General features: G+C 40.1%; 1 protein-coding gene across 1 annotated transcript in view; it reads left to right on the top strand.

Annotated features, from left to right (window-relative positions):
* Positions 1–14,200, top strand: part of LOC127570475 (secernin-1-like) — a 48,523-nt gene extending 34,323 nt beyond the window's left edge. Inside the window, exons 6-8 of the mRNA XM_052016096.1 lie at positions 4,340–4,520; positions 11,002–11,161; positions 12,252–14,200. Of these exons, the coding sequence (XP_051872056.1) occupies positions 4,340–4,520; positions 11,002–11,160 (340 nt within the window). The 3' untranslated portion in view covers position 11,161; positions 12,252–14,200. The remainder of the gene's footprint in view (positions 1–4,339; positions 4,521–11,001; positions 11,162–12,251) is intronic.
* The last annotated feature ends 6,949 nt before the right edge of the window (positions 14,201–21,149 follow it).

Raw genomic sequence — 21,149 nt, 5'->3', positions numbered from 1 at the left:
CTTTGGAAAAGATTGCTACGGGTGAACAGACTTTTTAAAGAGAATAAATACATTCCAAAATTTGAACATAAAGCATCAATAATCCTATTCAAATACTTTTTTTTTGTTATTCATTTGAATGCCACCCAGACTCTGTTGCTTTCTGGTAGAAATCATGTGGAAATTTTAATCATGTTTAATGTTAGAGTCTTGCTGAGAAGCTTTAAACAAAGTTTCAGATGAGTTTTATAATAAACCCCTACAACTTTTGCAATTGCCGGAGATCTTCTACCCTGCAAAGATCCTCATGCAGACCTTATCCATGGAGGTTCACAACGATTAGTCGAGATGTGTAGGTTAAATCAGACAGAGAGAATATCATGCATTTCATCCAGGTGGTCAGGTCTTGTTTCATTTTCCAGATGCATGAAGTGTCACTGTTGCCAACAAACACTTTGAAAATACACTACTGTGCTCTATTCAGCACATTTGTTCACAACTGTAGTAATGACAGGCACTTTAATTTGTATGGCAACACCTTTAACTACTTCTCTCCTCGCTGGATACCCCCATACAACCCAAATGAAGTAGTCAAAGACGAGCAGTGGGATGCAAAGACCCTTGGTGTAAAGTGAAATTTGATATTGCTGCACTGATCCCCAGCTGCGCTGTGATTGTAAAGCCTTGCATCTTTGACACTGACTCATACAAAGCAATGAGTGGCAAACTGAAAGTATCCCTGGCTTGAACGACATGCCTACGTTGACGTCAGCCCAAGGTTTTAAATGTTGTAGAAGGTCAGTAGCCTGCGAATTACTGCCAGCTGAATATTGTATAAAATGTAACCACATCACAACTCACTGAATTTGTTTTGGCATCAGGAAATGGTTCCATAACTAACGGTCACATATATCATTTGGATGTGCACAGAAGGTAAGCATGCTAAGTCAAAAGCATGTTTGCTCATTCTGCAGTAACTGAACAAACATTCCTACAACCCGATGCTGAGAACTTGAATAAATTAGTTATTCAAACTTTGCACTTGCTCATGAGTTCCAGGAATTTTGTTCTGTTTCTCTGACAACTTGCTTGTATTTAACATCGTTCCTACAGGGAAACATAATGATACAAAACTGAGGAAGCCATTTGGTTCATCATGCCTGTGCAAGCTCTTTGGTCGAGCTATCTAATTAATCACACCCCCATGCTGTTTGCCCATAAGCCCTAGATTGTTTTGATTTGGAGTATTTATCTGTCCACTTCAAATCCTTTTGAATGAATCTGATCCCTTCCTCCTTTCAGGATCCAACCCCTGTTTTCTAGGCAGTTATCTTAATGATTTGAACTATTGTCCTCTAGCGACTAACACTTCTGCAACAGGGAATAGTTTATTTACAGCCATGATCATTCATGACTTTGAACGTTGATATTAAATTGACTCAGAGAGTGGATACATCATGGATACAGGCCCCTTGGCCCTCTGAGTCTGCTTCGACCAGCTCACACCCATTTTAAACTAATCCATTTTATTTTTCCTATATTGCCATTAACTGCACCCCACACACAGATTCCACCAGTTATCTACAAACAAGGGGCAATTTACAGTGACCAATTAACCTACCAACCTACACATAAGCCATATATATAGTATGCTACGCTGGCTATGAAAACTAAGATCCCTTGGTTGGAGCAACTCTCACTCAGCTGACAGTGAGTGGTTTCTATCCATCTCCCTGGGCTGTCAGTTGTTGTCCTGAAGGATCCTTCATCTTTCTCACGGTTGGTTCTATCCTGTACTCCAGTCAGGCGTCCTGCCATGGAACATCGGTAAAAGGACCATAGACAGTAAGAGATATAACAGTACAGCACAGGAACAGGCCCTTCGGCCCACGATAGTGTGGTCCCCAAAATAGTTACTGAGGAGTATAACAAAGACACAAGATGCCGGAACCTGGAGCAAGAAATAAACTGCTGGAGGAAGTCAGCGAGCCCATCCGCATCTGTGAGGGGAGAAGAATTGTCAATGTTTCTGGTCGAGTCCCTGCATCAGTCCTGATAGTCTCTACGCAAGGTTTTTTTTGTATTTGCAGAAGTGCTGTCTTTTTCTAGCCAGCCTGCTTTTTTTTCATTTATTTAGCTTTCTTCTTCCTCTTTAAGAGCCCCCTGGGCTTGAAGACAACTTTTCTCCACTCCATTTCTGAGGAGTGGAAGATGGCTTTCATACAGCTAAACATGCTAACTGATACAGTGAAATCAATCCCGGACATTCATAAAACCAACACCACTGAATCAGTATCAGGATATTTTCATCTGCATTGTCAATCTTCAGATTTTCCCAGAAAATATAATCCTAATGAATGTTCCCACGAAATGTGATGGATACATTTCATTCAAGGAGCAGAAATTACAGTAACAGATTGACAAGTCCACTTTGCCAACTTCTCTTTTTGGATCTTTCTTTGCAACAATTCATTCTACATGGTAATATGGGCGGAAAAGATGCAAATAAATGCCAGCAAATATGGAAAGAGAAACAAGGTCAACATTTCATCAGAGCCTTTATTGATTCGACATTTTGATAACTGTTTGGATCTGTGCAAGAAAGGCCCAGTGGGAATGTCTCCAGCATTGCTGCTCCTCTCAAGCTGTTCTCTCGCTCTCGCTCTCTCTCCTCCCTGCCCCCCATCCCACTCCCCATCCACCACCATCACTACATTCTGCTCAATAGAAACATCTTTGTTCATTGTTAACTTGCAAGATTTGCTGTCTTCAGCTCTGGCATTGCTTTCTCATACTTTCTTATCCAGATTCTAAAATATTCTGCAGAATTTTGTTTAGGATTTTATTCCTGGCAATTGCCAACTACCATTTTATGAACCCAACATTAAACAGCAAAAATAGGACCAATAGATTAGATGAATTCAGATAATGTTCTAGAACATTATAGCACAGTACAGGCCCTTCGGCCCACAATGTTGTGCCAACATTTTATCCTGCTCTACATAGCCTTCCATTTCTCTATCATTCATGTGTCTATCTAAGAGTCTCTTAAATGTCCCTAATGTATCTGCCCCCACAACCTCTGCCGGCAGTACGTTCCACGCACCCACCACTTTCTGTGTAAAAAAAAAACTTGACCCTGACATCCCCCTGTTGTAAATTATTAAATACTACCCCACCCCCCTGCTCTGCTCCCTCCTTAATTCGAGATTGAAATTATTGAGGTGTTCACAGACCTAAACAGAACTGCAGATCTCGTTACCTATCAGTGCATTGTTTTTCAGAAGCTAAATTAAATTGTTTGCTGTCTGCAGAATATTTTGGCCTTTGCTGGGCCACTCTAGGTTGCTGTATTCTCTCATGCACACTCTGCCTTTTGTTGAGAAAATTGGAAAGACTACCTGTTTTTTTCCATCAGTCCTCACTTAGTTGAATTCCAAACCTAGTGCTCCATTAAGCTGTTGAAGTGTGATGTATTCAACTGAACAGGTTGCACCAAAGTTTTGAGAATAAAATAAGATGAGGTGAAAATATAGTGCACTATTTGACCATACATAAAACTAAGATCTCTTAATTGAATTAATAAATGAAATTGGAATGATGTAAGCATGATTTAGTTTCTCAGTTCCGTGGGAGGGAAAGGAACTTGATTTTGTCCAGAAGAGAAATGGGTGGTGTATGTAATGTACCATTTATAGATCTGCATAACAATAAGCCATTTTGCTCATCAGTCCATGCCAACTGACACGCACCAAAGGCATTGAACTGTAATAATTAAGAATTAAACGTGGATCAACAACTTGGAAAAGCAGTTATGCTCACCACTGTATCAGCATGACTCAGGCATCTTTAATATCCTCCAACATCACTTCCCAAGGTATGCTTCTGATGTTTTTACAGTTATACAGGTCACAAGGATGAAATTTTAATGGCTTGTTTTCTAGTGCCTGTAGCTCCCAATCTTTATTGACTGTTGTGAATCGTGCTGTTGGTCAGTGATCACAACTGCAGTATCGTATTTGCATTCCTAGTCCCATAGTTGTATGAAAGGTTGCTAGACAGAAACTTTCAAAATTGTAATTGCAGCACTTGGAACAATTACATCAGGAAAAATAACACAAGCAGCTCTGCTACTGGTATCCTGATTCTCCCCTTCAACACCAGTGGGCAAGTTCCAGGCGCCACAAGGTTAAGCACATTGTTGAAGAAATGATTCTGCAATATAAAAATGCTTCAGACAATATTTTTAACAGGGATCTTCACACATTTTGCAATTCTAGTGTTTCTTAGAGTTGTGCAGTTGTTTGAAAGAAGACCTTTGGCAATCACTAATGGTAGAAAAAATTTCAATTTGTTTTAGGTCCATCTTCAAACCTTTCATCTTTGTAGATAACGTTAAGCCAGTCCCTAAAACACAGTCTCCGAGCTTTGGTGATGAAGATCCAGCAAAGCAGCAACCACGTTTCCAGAGCAGACCTGATCGTAGACACGAGCTGTATCGGGCACATGAATGTGCCAGGTCAGTCATGGAAACTGAAGAGGTAGGAGACTTCCTGATGTTGCTTTACACCACGATGCTCCTGAATCTCACATTTCCTCACGTTTTATATTGATGAGCCTTTAATTAGATTTCACAGTGATTCTTGTGTTACTGTTAAAGGAACAGCAAATCTCATTCATAATTTATTTTGAGCATTATAAATAATGCAGGGGTAGATGTTGCTTCTTGTAACAGATAAAGCGTGGGTTCTAAATTTTTCTTTGGTATTGAAATTATATTTTTGATTAACAAAATCAGTCTCAATTTATTTGATATAAACTTACAGGTTCTTAAACTGTTTCCAGCAAAGCCCTCTCTGCTTTACTTGTATCTAATTGTGCAATATTTAATCCTTTCTCCTGTTTTACTTTGCTTTGTTTTTCCAATGTCTACCTGACAGTTACTTTGGTTAAATCATATAAAACAACACTGCACTATTGTTTCTTCTGACTACCGTCATCTTGCAAAGTTTAGGCAAAGATTAACTGAACCTTCTATTGAGTGGGGAGGTTTTTTTGTGTTCGGTGCCTCATTTGTGCTGTTGGTTGACGTTCATCCAGATGGCGGTAAGCGTGTGATCACATTTTTTATAGGAGGTGGGTTCAGACCTGTGAAAGAAAATTAACCAGAGAATCTGTCCGTGCATGGTGATGAGGGATTTTAGCTGTAAGGGCCATGTCTGTTGATGCGACATGAGACCTTGAACTTAGTGACGGAATAAAAGCTTCCATTGGTGCCCAGTGCTCACTGTTGAGAATTGCATGCAAAATAGTCACCTGATTGAGGTACTGATGTGATGCATACCTGCAAGTAATTAAAAAAAATACTTGGACATGGTTAGTACTTCTCCTGATTTTTGAGGTAAAGTCACTATTCTAAAATAGGAAGCACGTTGGGCATTTTGTGCACTGCAAGTTCCTGTGAACAACATTATGATGACAAGATGGCAGAGCTGGGCTGAGAAGTGGCAAATGGAGTTCAACCTAGAAAAGTGTGAAGTGATAAACTTTGGAAGATTGAATCTGAAGGCAGAATACAAGGTTAATGGCAGGACTCTAAACTGTGTGGAGGAACAGAGGGATCTTGGAGTCCACATCCACAGATCCCTCAAGGTTGCCGCACAGGTCGATAGGGTTGTTAAGAAGGCGTATGGTGTGTTGGCCTTCATTAGTCGGGGGATTGAGTTCAAGAGCTGCCTGGTAATGTTGTAGCTCTATAAAACTCTGGTTAGACCACACTTGGAGTATTGTGTTCAGTTCTGGTTGCCTCATTATAGGAAGGATGTGGAAGCTCCAGAGAAGGTGCAGAGGAGATTTACCAGGATGCTGCCTGGATTGGAGAGCATGTCTTATGAGGATGGGTTGAGCGAGGTGGGGCTTTTCTCTTTGGAGTGAAGCAGGATGAGAGGCGACTTGATAGAGGTGTACAAGGTGATGAGTCGCGCTTTTTCCCAGGGCGACAATGGCTAACACGAGGGGGCATAATTTTAAGGTGATTGGAGGAAGGTATAGGGACGATGTCAGGGGTGAGTTTGTTACACAGAGAGTGGTGGGTGCGTGGAACATACAGCCGGCAGAGATTGTGGGGGCAGATACATTAGGGACATCTAAGAGACTTTTAGATAGACGCATGAATGATAGAGACAAGGGGGGCTATGTGGGAGGGAAGGGTTAGCTAGATCTTAGAGCAGGATAAAATGTTGACATAACATCGTGGGCTGAAGGGCCTGTACATGTGCTGTGATGTTCTATGTTCTAAGATAGTAGGCTTTATTAACATTGACTAAGGACAATAATCCCCTTCACTGATGTGCACTTCTAAAAATATAAAACCACGAGGCAGACACTTCCTTTGGACTTGAGTGAATCCTGTCATCTCGGTGAACAGCAGAAAGTGCTTCTTTTCATAACGCCACATGCTATTATTTGAGACACACACACCAAAAACCTGCAAAAATATCATATGCAGTGTTATGCAGTTTGCAGATTGGAGTGGAATTGTGATTTTTGATGAGGAGAAACATTGTCTTTGAGCCAACTGTGAATCTTTAGTGCTAACGAAAGCACTTTTTTGTGTGATCAGTATTCTAACCTAGAACAGTGATCTGTTCAGAAGCTTATGAATGTGGTTCTATCACCAAGGGAACTGGATGGAAACCAAGCCCTTGGACAATGTGACTGAAATCTCAAAGAATCAGTATATTTGTAGGATGCTCTTTATAATGTTGGATAAGTCTGTTTTAAGATGCGTGATTAAAGGGCTCATCACTGATGACCCAGGTAATCTATCCTACAGACTGCTAGTTCTGAGTCGTTGTCATAGGGGTTTTGACTTGCTAGATTCAAATTGCTGATGCAAGCAAACAGTGTGTAACCCTTCTCTGAAAGAAAATATCTGAGTGCCTAATGAAGTAGAAAGTGAGCTGGAAGATTAGAAGAAAATTAAGTTGGCTGAGCTGGAAGAACCAAAGCCTGGATAGAGGGAAGTATTCTGAAGGGAGGCAATTTATGAAGGCATTTTGAATTCCAGGACAGTGGTGGAGAGAGGAGATGATGCTTGGAAATGGTGATGTTAATGGAAGTAATCTGATATCAGAGGAGTGTGGAGCAGTTGGGGGAACAGCTTTAATGTCAAGGATTTTTAAATAACGTCAATGAACTTGGCTCTCATTTGGTGAAGGATTTGTAATAACTTGCATGGTGGAAGACACAAGCTTAAAGAGCTCATTATCAGCTCTGGATGAGTGAAGGTAAGAAGCCGAACACAATTTTTTTTTATTAATTAGCCAAGGTGTACATAATTTCCAAGGATCAGTGGTAAGTTATAAACATACCTGATCCATGAATATCCTACAGGCTCTTCCTGAAGTCCCCACCATTACAGAAACCAGTTTTAACAATCCTCCTCAGGATATCGAGCAACAGTGAGTGCATTGGGCACCAAAAGGCCTGGGGTCCTAACAGTGTTCAGGCTGTGGTGATGAAGGATTGTGCTGTAGAGTAAGCCCCTCCCTTGGCCAAGCTGTTCCAGTACAACTCCAACACAGACATCCATCCAAGAAAGTGGAGCTTTTCCTAGGTACACCTTGTCCACACAGTCTGCTTAATTATGCCCATCAATCTTCTCTCAATAGTAAGCAGAATGATGGAAGGCATTGAAATCCTATCAAGTTACATTTACCAAGAACCAGTTCCCAGATGTCTTTTAGCTTTAGATCTTATTCCGAACTTGTTCCAAGTATGGACAAGTGAACTGAATTTCAGAGGTGAAATGAGACTGTCTGACTGCTCTTGATATCAAGGCAGCATTTGATTGAGCGTGGCAGTGAAAAACCTTGGTAAAACTGAAGTTATCGAGGAAAGGAAAAGCCTCCATTGGTTGGAACCAAACATAGATCAAATAAAGAAGATTGAAGTTGTCAGAGACCAGTCATCCCACTTCCTAGACATTGCTGCAGGAGTTTCTCAGGCCAAATACCAAGATCCACCTATCATCAACTGCTTCATCAGTAATCCTTTGTCCTTCTTGCCAGTGGTGGAGATGCTTGCTTATGATCGTACAATGCCCAGTTCCATTTATGACTCCTTGGTTAATGAAGAAGGCCATGATTGCATGTTGGATTCATCTGTTTTAATTAGTTTTTAACATGTATAGTGTTTAATACACCTTAAATGGCTGCATAAGGAATGGCTGCTTCCTAGCTTATTGGTTCGTCCATCAGGTGAATACGTGTTTTCTCATTGGTTGGTTTGGCCACGGTTATCAATAGAGTTTCAACCCGAGATATTTCAAATAGCAAGGTAAAATAGAATTTTCTTCTCACTCTTAAACTTCCTTCAGATGGTGTACTGAAGCAGAATCTGATGATTTCCCCAACAGTTCAGAAGTGGAAGATGCTCTTACCTTCTGTCTTTGTCTGAGGAATTTTCAAACTCTGTTTTTCATAACCATCCTGCCGACTACGCCAAAATTGTCGGATCCAGTTATTTTCGAATCCGCAGCTTCTTTCAGGAGTCCAGGAACGAGTTGAAAACAGCTTGGTGCTTCACAAAGTTTTATTGGAAAAGTTTAAAACAAAGAAACAGTCACAGAGCACATGGCACTAGCTTTACTACTGGGAGATGAGCCGAGACAAAAGGAACCAAAGATGAGCTAGGACCGGTGGCGGGGAGTGGGAGTGGGAGCAAGAGAGAAATTAACAAAAAAAAACACCTTTTATACCTGAGATAAGAGGTATTCCTTAGCTAACAATAGCCCAATCAGAAAATATATTAGATACCTGTGGCAAAACCAACCAACGAGAAAACACGTATTCACCTGATGGACGAACCAATAAGCTAGGAAGCGGCCATTCCTTGTGCAGCCACTTGAGGTGTATTAAACACTGTACATGTCTAAAAAAACTACTTAAAACAGTCAAATCCAACAACAGCATTTAGGAATTGGCTGACAAGTGGCAGACGACTGCCAGGCATTGACCATCTCCATTTGAAATTCAATGGCGTTTACTTCCTCTGGGTTCCTATCGTGGTTTTATCACTGACTACAAAACAGCAGTATGGTAGCACAGGGTTTGGAAGTGGATGAGCAGCTGGTTTTCTGAACCGTTGATTCTGGGACAGGAATTCAAGTACCACCATGGACGCTGGGAAATTTCAATTCAAGTAATTAATCTCGAGTTTATAAAAGGCTGGTCTTAGCAACTGTAACCATGAAACCATGGGGTTATCATTAATTTTATCAGGTTCACTGATACCCGTCATGGGCGGAAGTCTGCTGCTGTTAGCACATTTGGCCTATATATGTTACAGACTCTTCACTGCCCCTTCAGTCCCCTTACTTCTCGATTGTCCTGATGGAAAACAAGTGCTAGGATCACCAGCAATTCTCACGTCCATGAATGAATAAATAACAAAAAAAACCACAGGACCAGCTACAGATTCTGTAGCTACCACGGGACAGAGGCAGGGTGAATGACTCATTTACATTGCCTCGTGTCAGGCATGTGATGGGAAAACTCTCCACTTGCTTGGATAAGTGCAGCTGCAACAAGGCTCAAAAAAAAAGCTTAACACGATCCAGAACACAGCAATCTGCCTAGAGACACAAGAAACTGCAGGTACTAGAATCTGGATCAAAAAACAAACTGCCGGAAGAACTCGGCAGATCAGGCAGCATCTGTGGAGACAAACTGATGAACACGGCAATCCGCCTGAATGGCACTTTGCCCAATATCCTAAACATCACTCCCTCTCCCACCATCCACCGTGGCTACATTGTGTACCAACCATGGTATCCACTGCAGGAACTGCCCACAATGTCTCTGATAACATCTCCCAGAGCTGTGACCTGCACCCCCCAGAAAAAAAACAAGGGCAGCAAATGTGTGGTTTTGCTATCACGCGCAAGTACTCCTAAGTTGCATACAAGCCACACATGGAATCCAGTCCTGATGGAGGGTCTCAACCCGAAACATCGACTGTTTATTTCCCACCGTAGGTGCCACCTGACCTGAGTTCCTCCAGCATTTTGTGTGTTGTTCCAGCACAAGATGATAAGAGGCATAGATTGAGTGGACAGTCTGAGACTTTTTCCCAGGGCGACAATGGCTAACATGAGGGGGCATAATTTTATGCTGATTGGAGGAAGCTATAGTGGGGGATGTCAGAGGTAAGTTTTTTACACAGAGAATGGTGAGTACGTGGAACGCACTGCCGGCAGAGGTTGTGGGGGTAGATACGTTAGGGACATTTAAGAGACTCTTAGATAGACACATGAATGATAGAGAAATGGAGGGCTATGTGGGAGGGAAGGGTTAGATGGATTTTAGAGCAGGATAAAATGTTGGCACGGCATTGTGGGCCGAAAGGCCTGTACCGTGCTGTAGTGTTCTATGTTCTATCTGCAGAATCTCGTGTCTTGGAAGTGTATGCTGTTCCTTAATCAGCACTGGGTTGAAATACTGCAATTTCTTACCCAACAGCACAGTGTCAATACATTCACATGGATTGAAGATGATTCACTGCAACTTTCACAAAGGCATTTTGGAATAGAGATTAATATTTGGCCTTCCAGTGATGTCCACAACCTGCCAATAAATGAAAGTGCAGCGGAAAGGAGTGTGGAATTAGACTCTTGGAGAAACCATTGACAGCTAATTTCTGTACTGGGACATTCTATACTTCCAACAGAATCAAGGATTCCTAAACATACTTGTATCAGTTACTGTCAGTGGATAACTATAGCTTAAAAGAAGAAAAAGTTAGTCTTTTTTCCAGTGAGGAATGTAATTTTGTTACTCTGCTTGTTAGTTGCATAGTTTTTGCAGTTGTAATTTTGTTCATTTGGATTGTGAAACAGACCTTTTGCAAACATTGTAAAGTATAGTCTATTTCACGTTGCTTTAGTGACACCAGTAGATACAACTCATAATGGGTTATAAAATATATTCAACATTTTATAGTTGCTATTTCTCTTAATAGGGGCCTGGGCAAAAGCTTTTGCAAGCTATACTGGGTCTGGAAAAACAAGGTCTGGAGGCCATGCAAGATATATTGAAGTGTGATGAGCCCATCAACCCTTCGGAAGTAGCAGACCTCTTCTATGATTGTGTGGACACGGAAATAAAATTCTACAAATGACGTAGGTGCAAACTTCCTTTTTGCCAATAAGCAATATTTAGTTATGAAAGATGGCCTCAAATATATTGCTTCCAAAGTGACTTCTGAGGATGAGTTTAGCTAAGAATATCAGGGACAAAATACCTTCCTACTTTAAATTATCTGAGGTCAAATGCAATATTTTCAGTTTTTCAAAACACTGTTACTAATCAGAAACCAATACAGATAAGATTAGTCACGTGTACATGGAAACACACAGTGAAATGCATCTTTTTGCGTAGAGTGTTCTGCGGGCAGCCCGCAAGTGTCGCCACACTTCCGGCGCCAATGTAGCACGCCCACAACTTCCTAACCCATACGTCTTTGGAATGTGGGAAGAAACCAGAGCACCCGGAGGAAACCCATGCAGACTCGGGGAGAATGTACAAACTTCTTGCACATGGCGGTCAGAATTGAACCCTGGTCGCTGGCACTGTCCAAGTAGCTTTACTAAGGAAGTTACTTTGTTTTTCGTCCAAATACTCTATGTATTTGGTTATTTACTATATGCATTACAACAAATGTAATGTTGCCTTTCATCAGTAGCTACAGAACCCTTAGTCACTCAGAAAGTTTTGTACATTTGTCCATATATGATATGGGGAGCTAAAGGTGTGTTCTACATCAAAGCAGCCCAGACTGTTGAAGTTCTGGCTTTATGGTTTGTGGTTTGACAGCACCTCTTAGTGCTGGGACCTATATCAACCAGAAGGACACGGACCATAGGTTGCAGGCACCTCACCATGTCAATGTGGAAACTTTTCCAGATTTTATCACTCCTTGCTCTAATTTTTGAATTCAAAAAGATCCTCAAATCAGAATTTAGTATGCATGTACACAATGTAAGATAAATGCATTCTAAGGTAGTATGGCCATGAGATACAAGATGGAAATTAGTGAAAAGTAAATTCATGCCACATATGAGGATGACTATAATGAGAAAGATGCTGGAATTAAAATATAGTGGTTGTTCAGTTCTGTCGTTATTGAAGTTTAATGCAGTAAAGTGATGCGATTGAATGAGCCAAACGAACATGAAGATGAATTGTGAAATAATTTTGTTTCTTCTGCAGCTGGGAGCAGCTATCGAAGAGTCTTCACGCGCTTTCCCAGAAAAAGGGTGAGAGAGTTCCTTATTGAAGAAACTGCAGAGGATTGCCTCTTCAACTCAAATACAACAAAAGAATGAAAATTACTCTTCCTTAGTTGGTCTCTGTTTCCAAGTGCTTTAACTACTCACTGAAGTACAAGCTTCATACATCCATTTGTGCTTTGTCTAACTTTTGTGTCTAGTGGTAGGAAACAGCCAGTGGTTGGTTATTAAGTGTGTGCATGCAGGTTGATGTAAAGCAGGTTGTTTTAAATGCTTTATTTGTGATGGTGGCAATTACATTCTTCACAAAGATTCATTGAGTAAATAATAATGACAAATAATAACCAAATGACAGGCTAAGGAGAATCATGACATAACATGCACAGAGCCATGTACGATATCACTGTCCTTGGTTACCTTACATGATTGGGTTTAATATGCTGTAATATATACTGTGGAATATCTTCTTCACAATGAATGAAGGCATTTTTGTTGAATTTAATGTCCCTCGGTAAATGCTTGCTGCCACAGAAAATGAACAAAATCTCCAGAACTTTGGTGGCAGGAAGACAGCACAAATTGTAATATAATAAATCTTTTCATCATGGATTGTGATAAAGGAATAGGCTAAAGGCCACCCATGGATATGGACTTTGCTTTTGTAAATTGTTTAAGCTTTGCTCTTGTCATTTATATCATTCTTCAATACATTTTTGAATGTTACTTTCAAATGATCAAAACGCAAAAAAAATTCCAGATGCTGGAAAGATAAAAACAGAAAACACTGGAAATACAGTAATTCTGACGAAAGGCCATCACCATGAAATGTAAGCTGTACTTCTCTCTCCACAGATACTTCCTGACCTGCTGAGTATTTCCAGCATTCTGTTTTTATTTCAATCTCACGTACCCTTTTCCCTTTTGTTGCAGTTTAGTTTAAGTGTTTTCCCCAACCTGGAGCATGTGCTCTTTATAATAAAGGATGAAGATCTTAGGGGGGATAAAAAAGTAAGGCATTCAGTTTATTTTTGTCATTAATTTACTGCTTAGCCCTTGTTATTTGCACATTGATCTTTGTGTTAGCTGTGTATCTGACATGTGTTTTTATTTTTGTCTTGTTCCTCAAGAAATATGTATTTAGTTCCTAGTCTAGCTTATTTAAAAACACTAGCTCTCATTTTCCTTGGTTAAAGATTTGGCCAACATTGACTTTTTAATGCCTGATGGTCAACCAGTCTCGTGGAATTAGATCATTTTACCGTAATTACTCTTAAGTAAATACATCAGCACCATTGCTGTTAAATCATAATAAAAGTTACCTGCATCTTTTGAAATATTATTATTCCAAGTTCAGTTTCGATTACTTAAGCATTTTATGATTTGAATCCAGTTAAAGCCCATGATCGTGATCATCATGCAGCAAGCTATTACTGACTTGATCATTAACTAACATCTCCATGCAATGATGTTACGTGCTTACGTTTGCTTCCCTTAAATGGTCAACTCTTCTGAAATGATTATTGACTGACATTGCTGACCATCTAACCTGAATTGTAACTGGCTACTGTCACTTCTTACTAATCACCTGATTAGTATCTGCTCATTGTTGCAGGTCAAGAAATATTCCTTGAGTCCTGTGCTTCACATATTCAACAAACTAAAGAGTGAGCGTTGTGTGGCAGACTCCCTTTGAACATGGCAATGACAAGTTTTATTTTTGATTTCCTTAGTCATATTAGCTTTGTGACAACTCATTAACTATTGGAATCTATCATTATGGTGGAAAGTTCAGGATTGAACTAAAACTGATGTTAGAATCATGTTCTGTGTATTTACAACCATGATATGGATTTGGTATTTTCCTCTGGCAGAAGTGATGTACAGGGAACAATGTTATAATAAACTAATTAAAATCTGTGTTTTGCTTAACACCTGTGCATAAGTATGTAGTCCGGATCAATTGATAGTTGGACACTATTACAGGATGAAGCTTTTTTGCTTTTTTTCTTAAGTTTTTGTGCAACTATAATCCAAAACTAGCTACAAAATTTGGGACTTAATCCTTGCGATATGTAAGTGAACATTTAGGGCCAAATGTTGCTGGCATTTATTACAAAAATAAACTTGACAATATTACATATTTGGCATCAAAATTCCACAAATGTTAGATAATCTTCCTTCTCGTGTCAACATACCTTGAGAAATTTGAATGTTCCTTTCTATCATTTCATTTCAATTACAAACAAAATCAGCTGTACCATACAGGTCACCATCCCCATTCTCACTCACAAGGCATTCAATATCTCCAGTGGATCATTAAAGTGTTTGAACGAATACTATTAAACATGGTTAACACAAGAAATCCTGCAGATGCTGGAATCTGGAGCAACGCACACGAAATGCGGGAGGAACTCAGCAGATCAAACAGCATCTATGGAGAGAAATAAACAGTCGACATTTCAGGACGAGACCCTTCATCGGGATTAGGGTTAATTGTCCTTGGTTAATAGTGTGGCAGCCTATGGCTTAGAGGTCCTATTGGAGCACTACATCATAGGGTGGTAGTAACCAGGTTAGTACTTTGAGATTTATCATGTAAGTACAGCAAACTGAGCACTGCTATCATGGGAAGGCATCAAGTGAGCTAAAGCAGCTCAACTTTAATAGTCAAAAACACTCAAGGACCTAAGGCTGCTGTTGTGCACCATCTAGTGGCAAGTCATAGGAAGTGAAATTGAGATATCCAGATTAAAAGAGTTTAAAAAGTGCCTTAAGCTTTAAAAGTACAGGATTTTAAATCCATGGTGGTAGGAAATCTTTCTTGCCCCCAGCACTTGAGATGATATATAACTTGGGGTTAAAAATTCTTCTAAAATAGCTTGTCTTAATTTAGTTGGTAGCTTGTTTAATGAGGGCATTTTTTTTTACTCTCTCTGAATCAAGTTTGCGTTTTGTCTTAAATTCTCAGCTCCAGCCATCTGTTGTTTTGGTATTGAATCATGTTGCAATATCATTGTGTTAAGGTACATGTGTTAATCTAGGTCAGCATTGAGTCAGAAGATTCATTTATTTGACAGCTCACTTATTCACAATTACTTATTTCCTTTACAAGACTAAACTCTTTTTCTATGTGTAACATGAAAATGTAGATGAGATATTTAACATAGAATCTGATTTTGAATATTCTTTTGCTACCACAAGATTTATCAATGTATTTTGATTGAAGGGTAATACCAAATCCATGTTCCATCCAGGCATTGTGAGCAAAACAAAAACATTTGATTGTTCACTTGCATCTTAATTAAACGGCTTAATGTTAAGAATATTGATAGTGAATTGTTCATACAATGTATGTAACTTCTGTTAGCTGTACTTGAAAACAGAATGTTTTCTCTCTGTCCAACTGAAATCCTACCTTCCATTTACATTGTTTAATGTAGGCTATCCTGATTTAAAGTAATCCCTTTGGCTGGATTGTGTACAGGAAATGAGGAAGGGATATTTCCCAGAGTCCATGTTCCATTTCATTTAAGCATTCAACCAGATAAGTTGATTTTTAATATTTTCATGACCAATTCCTCAACCAGCCAGTTGAAAGTCCTTTTTTGTCTCTTTACAGATGTTGTCAGACCCAGTGGTTGGTTCAAATCTTTTAATTCTAAGTGCCATTTTAATTTTTTTTAGTCATCTGGAGCATCAAATGCAGTTTTACTGCAAATAATCTCTGTTTTCTGTTCCATCCTTGAATTCCTGAACTCTGTTCTCATGTATGGCAGACAACTTGAAGCTGAATATTTTGAGCACCACACAGCCCACCAATCTGTGCAACCCTTGCCGGCCACCTGGTTCTTAAGGTACTCTTTAAAGATTTCTTCATGAAAAGATGATTATTCTATTGATTTCTGCACCTTCTTCCCACCTCCCACTTTTGGTAAGTGTGATCAATGTCCCAAATAGTTTTGTCTTAAATTACTGTTATGTAAAATTTTACATTTTAGTCCCTAAGTGGTACATTTACTTGGAGTTTGTTGTGCTTTCAAGAGATCTTGCTGGATCTCTGCATCCAAAGCACATGGATGCAATTTGTAACCAACTTGCAAGATTCTAGGAGTTCTGGAATTTGTTGAGCTAAGCATCCTTATTGTAAATAGTTAATCTGGCCTAACATATTTGCCTACTAATTAATAAATTACTGTTTTTCCCTATTTTTGCTGATTAAATATCTATCATAGAGGAAGACCAAGTTGCTGTGAATATTGCCACGCTTCAGGGAAGTACTGGTGACCTCTCAAACCAAGCTGGTAAGTATGCAGACTTGGATGCGTTGAAGTAGATAAATTTTTAATGAACTTTATTTATAAATATATTGAAGCAAGAGAATAGCTAGGACAGAGAGTAAGTCCCCTTGGGGACTAAAAGGGAAGTCTTTGTGTGGAGCAGGGGATATGTGTGGTGTCCTGAATGAACATGTCAGTATTCACCAGGTCGAAGGATGGAGACTTGAAGGTTATGTACTCTGGTTGTCTGGGACGTGTGTGCATCAGGAAAGAGGAGGTGCTAAAAATATTGACCACATTAAGGTGGACATATCTCCAGAGCCTGATGAAATCTAACCTAGGGTGTTACAGGAAGCAAGGGAGGACATTGCGGGTACTCTGACAGAAATTTTTGCATCATCCTTAGCCACGAGTGTGTACTGGAAGACTGGAGGGTAGCTAATGTTGTTCCCATATTCAAGAAGGGCAGTAGGGATAAGCCAGGGAACTACAGGCAGGTAAGTCTTGTGTCAGTGATTGGGAAAATATTGGAAACATTTCTTAGGGATAGGATTTATGATCACTTGGAAAGGCAGGGACTGATTGGTGGTGGAATCAGCATTGTTTTGTGCATGGGAAATCCTGCCTCACAAATCCAGAGTTTCTTTAGGAGATTACTAAGACAATTGATGAAGACAAGGCAGTAGACGTGCCATACGTGGATTTTAACAAGGCTTTGGGCGTGATCCTGCATGTAGGCTGGTCCAGAATGTTAGAGCACAAGGGGTCCAAGGTGTTTAGCAAAGGGATCAGTGCTGGGACCTTAATGTAAATCTTCTTGACGGATGAGAATGTCTGTGGTCTAATAAATAAGTTTGCTGACATCATGAAGATTGTGCAGTTGCAAATAGTGAGGATGGTTACCTATGGATACAGAGAGACATAAATTAGCTGGACAGTTGGGCAGAGTGGTGGCAGATACAATTTAATCCAGATAAGTATGAGATAATGCATTTTGGGTCATCTAATACTGGCTGGGTATATACAGTAAATGGCAGGGACCTTAGCGTTGCTGTACAGAGGAGCCTTGGGGTGCTCATTCATAACTCCTTGTAAATAGTGACACAGGTGGATAGGGTAGTGAGGAGGTCATTCAGCTTGCTTGCTTTCATGGGCAGGGTTAGAAAGTATATGAGTTGGGATATATTGCAGCTCTCCAAGATATTGGTTAGGCTACACTTGGAATATTGTGTGCAGTTCTGGTAACCACACTATAGAAAGGAAGTGGTAGCACCAGAAAGAATGCAGAAGAGATTCACCAGGATGTTGCTTGGAATAGTGATGCTGGATAAGTTGGGATTGTTCTCACTGGAACTCAGAAGGCTGAGGGATGATCTCATGGAAATTTATTAAGTTATAAGGAGCTTAGACAGGGTAGTTGGTCACAGAGTTTTCAAGGGCAGGGGAATCTAAAACTTGGAGGACCTTGGTTTAAGATGAAAGAGGAAATATTTGAAGGAAATCTGAGGGGCAAGTTTTTTTTTCAAAGAGGGTGTGGCTGTATGGAAAAAGCTGCCAGAGGAGATGGTGGAGATGGGTACAATCCCAGTACTTCTGTTTAAAAAGAAGCATTTGGACGGGGACATAGTTTGGGAAGGTTTAGAGGGATATGGGCAAATGCAGGAAAATGGGATTAGCGTTGATAGGCTCCTCGGTTGGCATTGGACGAGTTGGGCCAAAGGGCCTATTTCCAAGCTGTACAACACAATGTCTCTACGGTGTTCATTACTGAGTCCTCCTGGATCGTGGATGACTTGCTTCCACTCTGTTTCTGAGGTGGCTGACGGGCCACTGTGGGATCCACAGTCTCTGCCACAGTGTGGGCAGTAAGTACTGGGTAGGGTGGTGGTGAGGTGGTCAGATGGGAGGTGGTGCACTTTTCTCGCTGGGGTTCCAAGCGATCCTGCTGAAGGTGTGGAGGTTGTTGGTGCAATCCCAAATGCTGCTGCTTCAAGAGTGATCACAGACCAGGGATTCACAGAGGTTGGCTGGAATGCAACACTTCATCAAAGAGGTTTTGAAGACACCCTTGAATTGTCTCTTCTATCCTTGTGGCAATCTCTTGCTGTGACAGAGTTTGGAGTAGAGTGTCTGTTTCTGGAGTCTAATGTCAAGCAGGTTAACGACGTGACCCAGCCATTGGAGCTAAGCTGAGCGTAATTAGGCCGGGGAGAGGACACTGATGTTGGTTTACTTATCCTACTAGAGGACTTGGAGGACATTGCAGAGACATTGTTGGTGATACCTATCTAGTGCTTTGAGGTAGTCCATGTCTCAGAGGCATTCAGAATGGTGGGCAACGAGGGCTGAAGACTACAAGCTCTGTGCCAGGTTTGAGGTCTTGATTTTCATACTCTCTTTCTCAGAAGGCCAAAGGCTCTGCTGATGTAATTAATTATTAGTACAGGAAAATCATGTTTAAAAAAAATTCAATTTCTTGTAAAATGGGGGAAAATTCACATCCTTGTAACAGGTTTATTCTCATCAAAATAGTCTCTATCCTTAGAAATCACAAGATAGTCATGCAGGTCTTATAGCTAATAGAGTCATCTACTATTTTTTGCACATTTGTTTTGACACCTGTAAATTTTAAATTTTTTCATACCTTGGTTTATGCATAGAACACCTTTGGATTTTTTTGGAATCAAACATCATTCTGAAGGCTATCTGAATTCATGCAGGTGTGGTAACAGATCGTTTTCAGTTACCACCACTCTCAGACTACTTTGTACAACATGAATTGATGTATTTCTGTTAGAGTATTATTAAAAGGAATTAATTCAACAGAGATTGTAGAGACTCTAAAAGACTTGAAGGTACTTTCTTTTTGTTTTTAATGTTAGTGAGTTAAAGAATAACTGCAATGTAATATCCCACAGACAATGTAAAGATCATATCATCCATGTTGATTTTAATCGCTGTTTAAGCTATGACGTGTCGTTAGCTGAGAAAGCATTTTTAGGGCAATTTTAATATAGATTAAAATAAAATGGCTTTGCATTGCACTTCAGTCTTCAAACAGTCCAGTCAGTTCCTTCACCATTAGTTGAGAGAATCAGTGAAACCTGTTAGCGTTGGGTTATGTGGCTATAATTGCAAATACAAGACCATCCTTTAGAAAGGTGCATTTGACTATGATAATGTTGATAATCCACTTTCAGGGCTCAGTTCTGTTAGCCTCTAATATAGTGATGTGAATTGTTTTTGTCCATCTAGTAATTATTCTTGAAAATAATAACTAGATGTGGTTACCTGAAACTTTGGAACAAACTGAATATTGACTTAAAAGTTGGTGAGTCTAGTGCAATACAGTCAGTTCATTGACTGGATTTGACATTTTGAGTTCATCTTCCAGGTTATTGGCTCCATTTTAGCAGGGAAGGAAATTTAATAGCTCAAGAACTAATCTAAGGGAAATAATTTGGAAGCTCCATATTGTAGTAGAACTTTGCATGCAAATGAAGGTATAAAGATGAAAGGTCCAGAGACCTACCATTATGTTTTCATTTATTGAATGTCCATGTACATTGGTATTTTTTGCAAGAGGATTTGAGAACTAGAGTCTTGCTCCCATTATACAGGCTCTGGTAAAACCATACCTGGAATATTGGGTATGGATCTGGTCCCCCTTCCTGGAGGAAATACTTGCAATGGACTGACTGCAGTGATGATTCATCACATTGATCAGAGTAGAGATCGTGTCTGCTTGAGTTGTGGTAATCTCATTAAAACATATGCAGGTCTTCTAGGGCTTGATAAGGTAGCTGGAGTTTATGTTTCCCTGGCTGGTGTTTCTAAAACCAAAGGTTATAATTTTAGAATAATGGGTTTCCCCATTCAGGACAGACGTGGGATGAATTTTCTTTATCCGTGGAGTCATACAATATAGAAACAGGAGCCTCAGCTCACCGCATTTATGCCAACCATCATGCCCATCTCTACCAATCCCACTTGCCTACATTAGTTCCCTATCCCTCTCTGCCCTGCTCATTCAAGCACCTGTCCAGACGCCCCTTAAATGTTGTTACTGTTCCTGCCTCCACCACCTCCTCTGGCAGCTCATTCCAGATACCAACTACCCTTTGAGTGAAAAACTTACCCCTCAGATTCCCTTTAAACCTCCTCCCTCTCACCTTAAACTTCCGCCGTCTATGTTTAGACACCACCTACCGTAGGATACAGACACTGGCTATCTACCCAATCTATGTATGCCTCTCATAGATTTATAAACCTCCATCAGCATCCTTTGCTCCAGGGAAAACATACCCAGTCTATTACAATCTCTTCTTATAACTCAAGCCCTTCAAGATGGGCAATATGCTTGTGAACCTTTTCTGCATCTATCCAATTTAATCACATCCATCCTGTAATGTGGCAACCAGAAGTGCACACAATATTCCAGGTACAGCTTAGCCAACGTTTTATACAACTGTAACATGGCATCCCAACCCTTGTACTCTGTGCCTTGGCCAATGAAGGAGAGCGTACCATAAGCCTTCTTCACCACTCTTTCTGTGTTGTCACTTTCATGGAACTATGTATTTGTACATGTATTTTCACTA

This window comes from Pristis pectinata, chromosome 5 (genome assembly GCF_009764475.1).
Source record: "Pristis pectinata isolate sPriPec2 chromosome 5, sPriPec2.1.pri, whole genome shotgun sequence".
In the NCBI taxonomy this organism is placed as follows: domain Eukaryota; kingdom Metazoa; phylum Chordata; class Chondrichthyes; order Rhinopristiformes; family Pristidae; genus Pristis; species Pristis pectinata.
The sequence above is the reverse complement of the archived record's forward strand: the minus strand, read 5'-3'. Positions and strand labels throughout refer to the sequence as shown.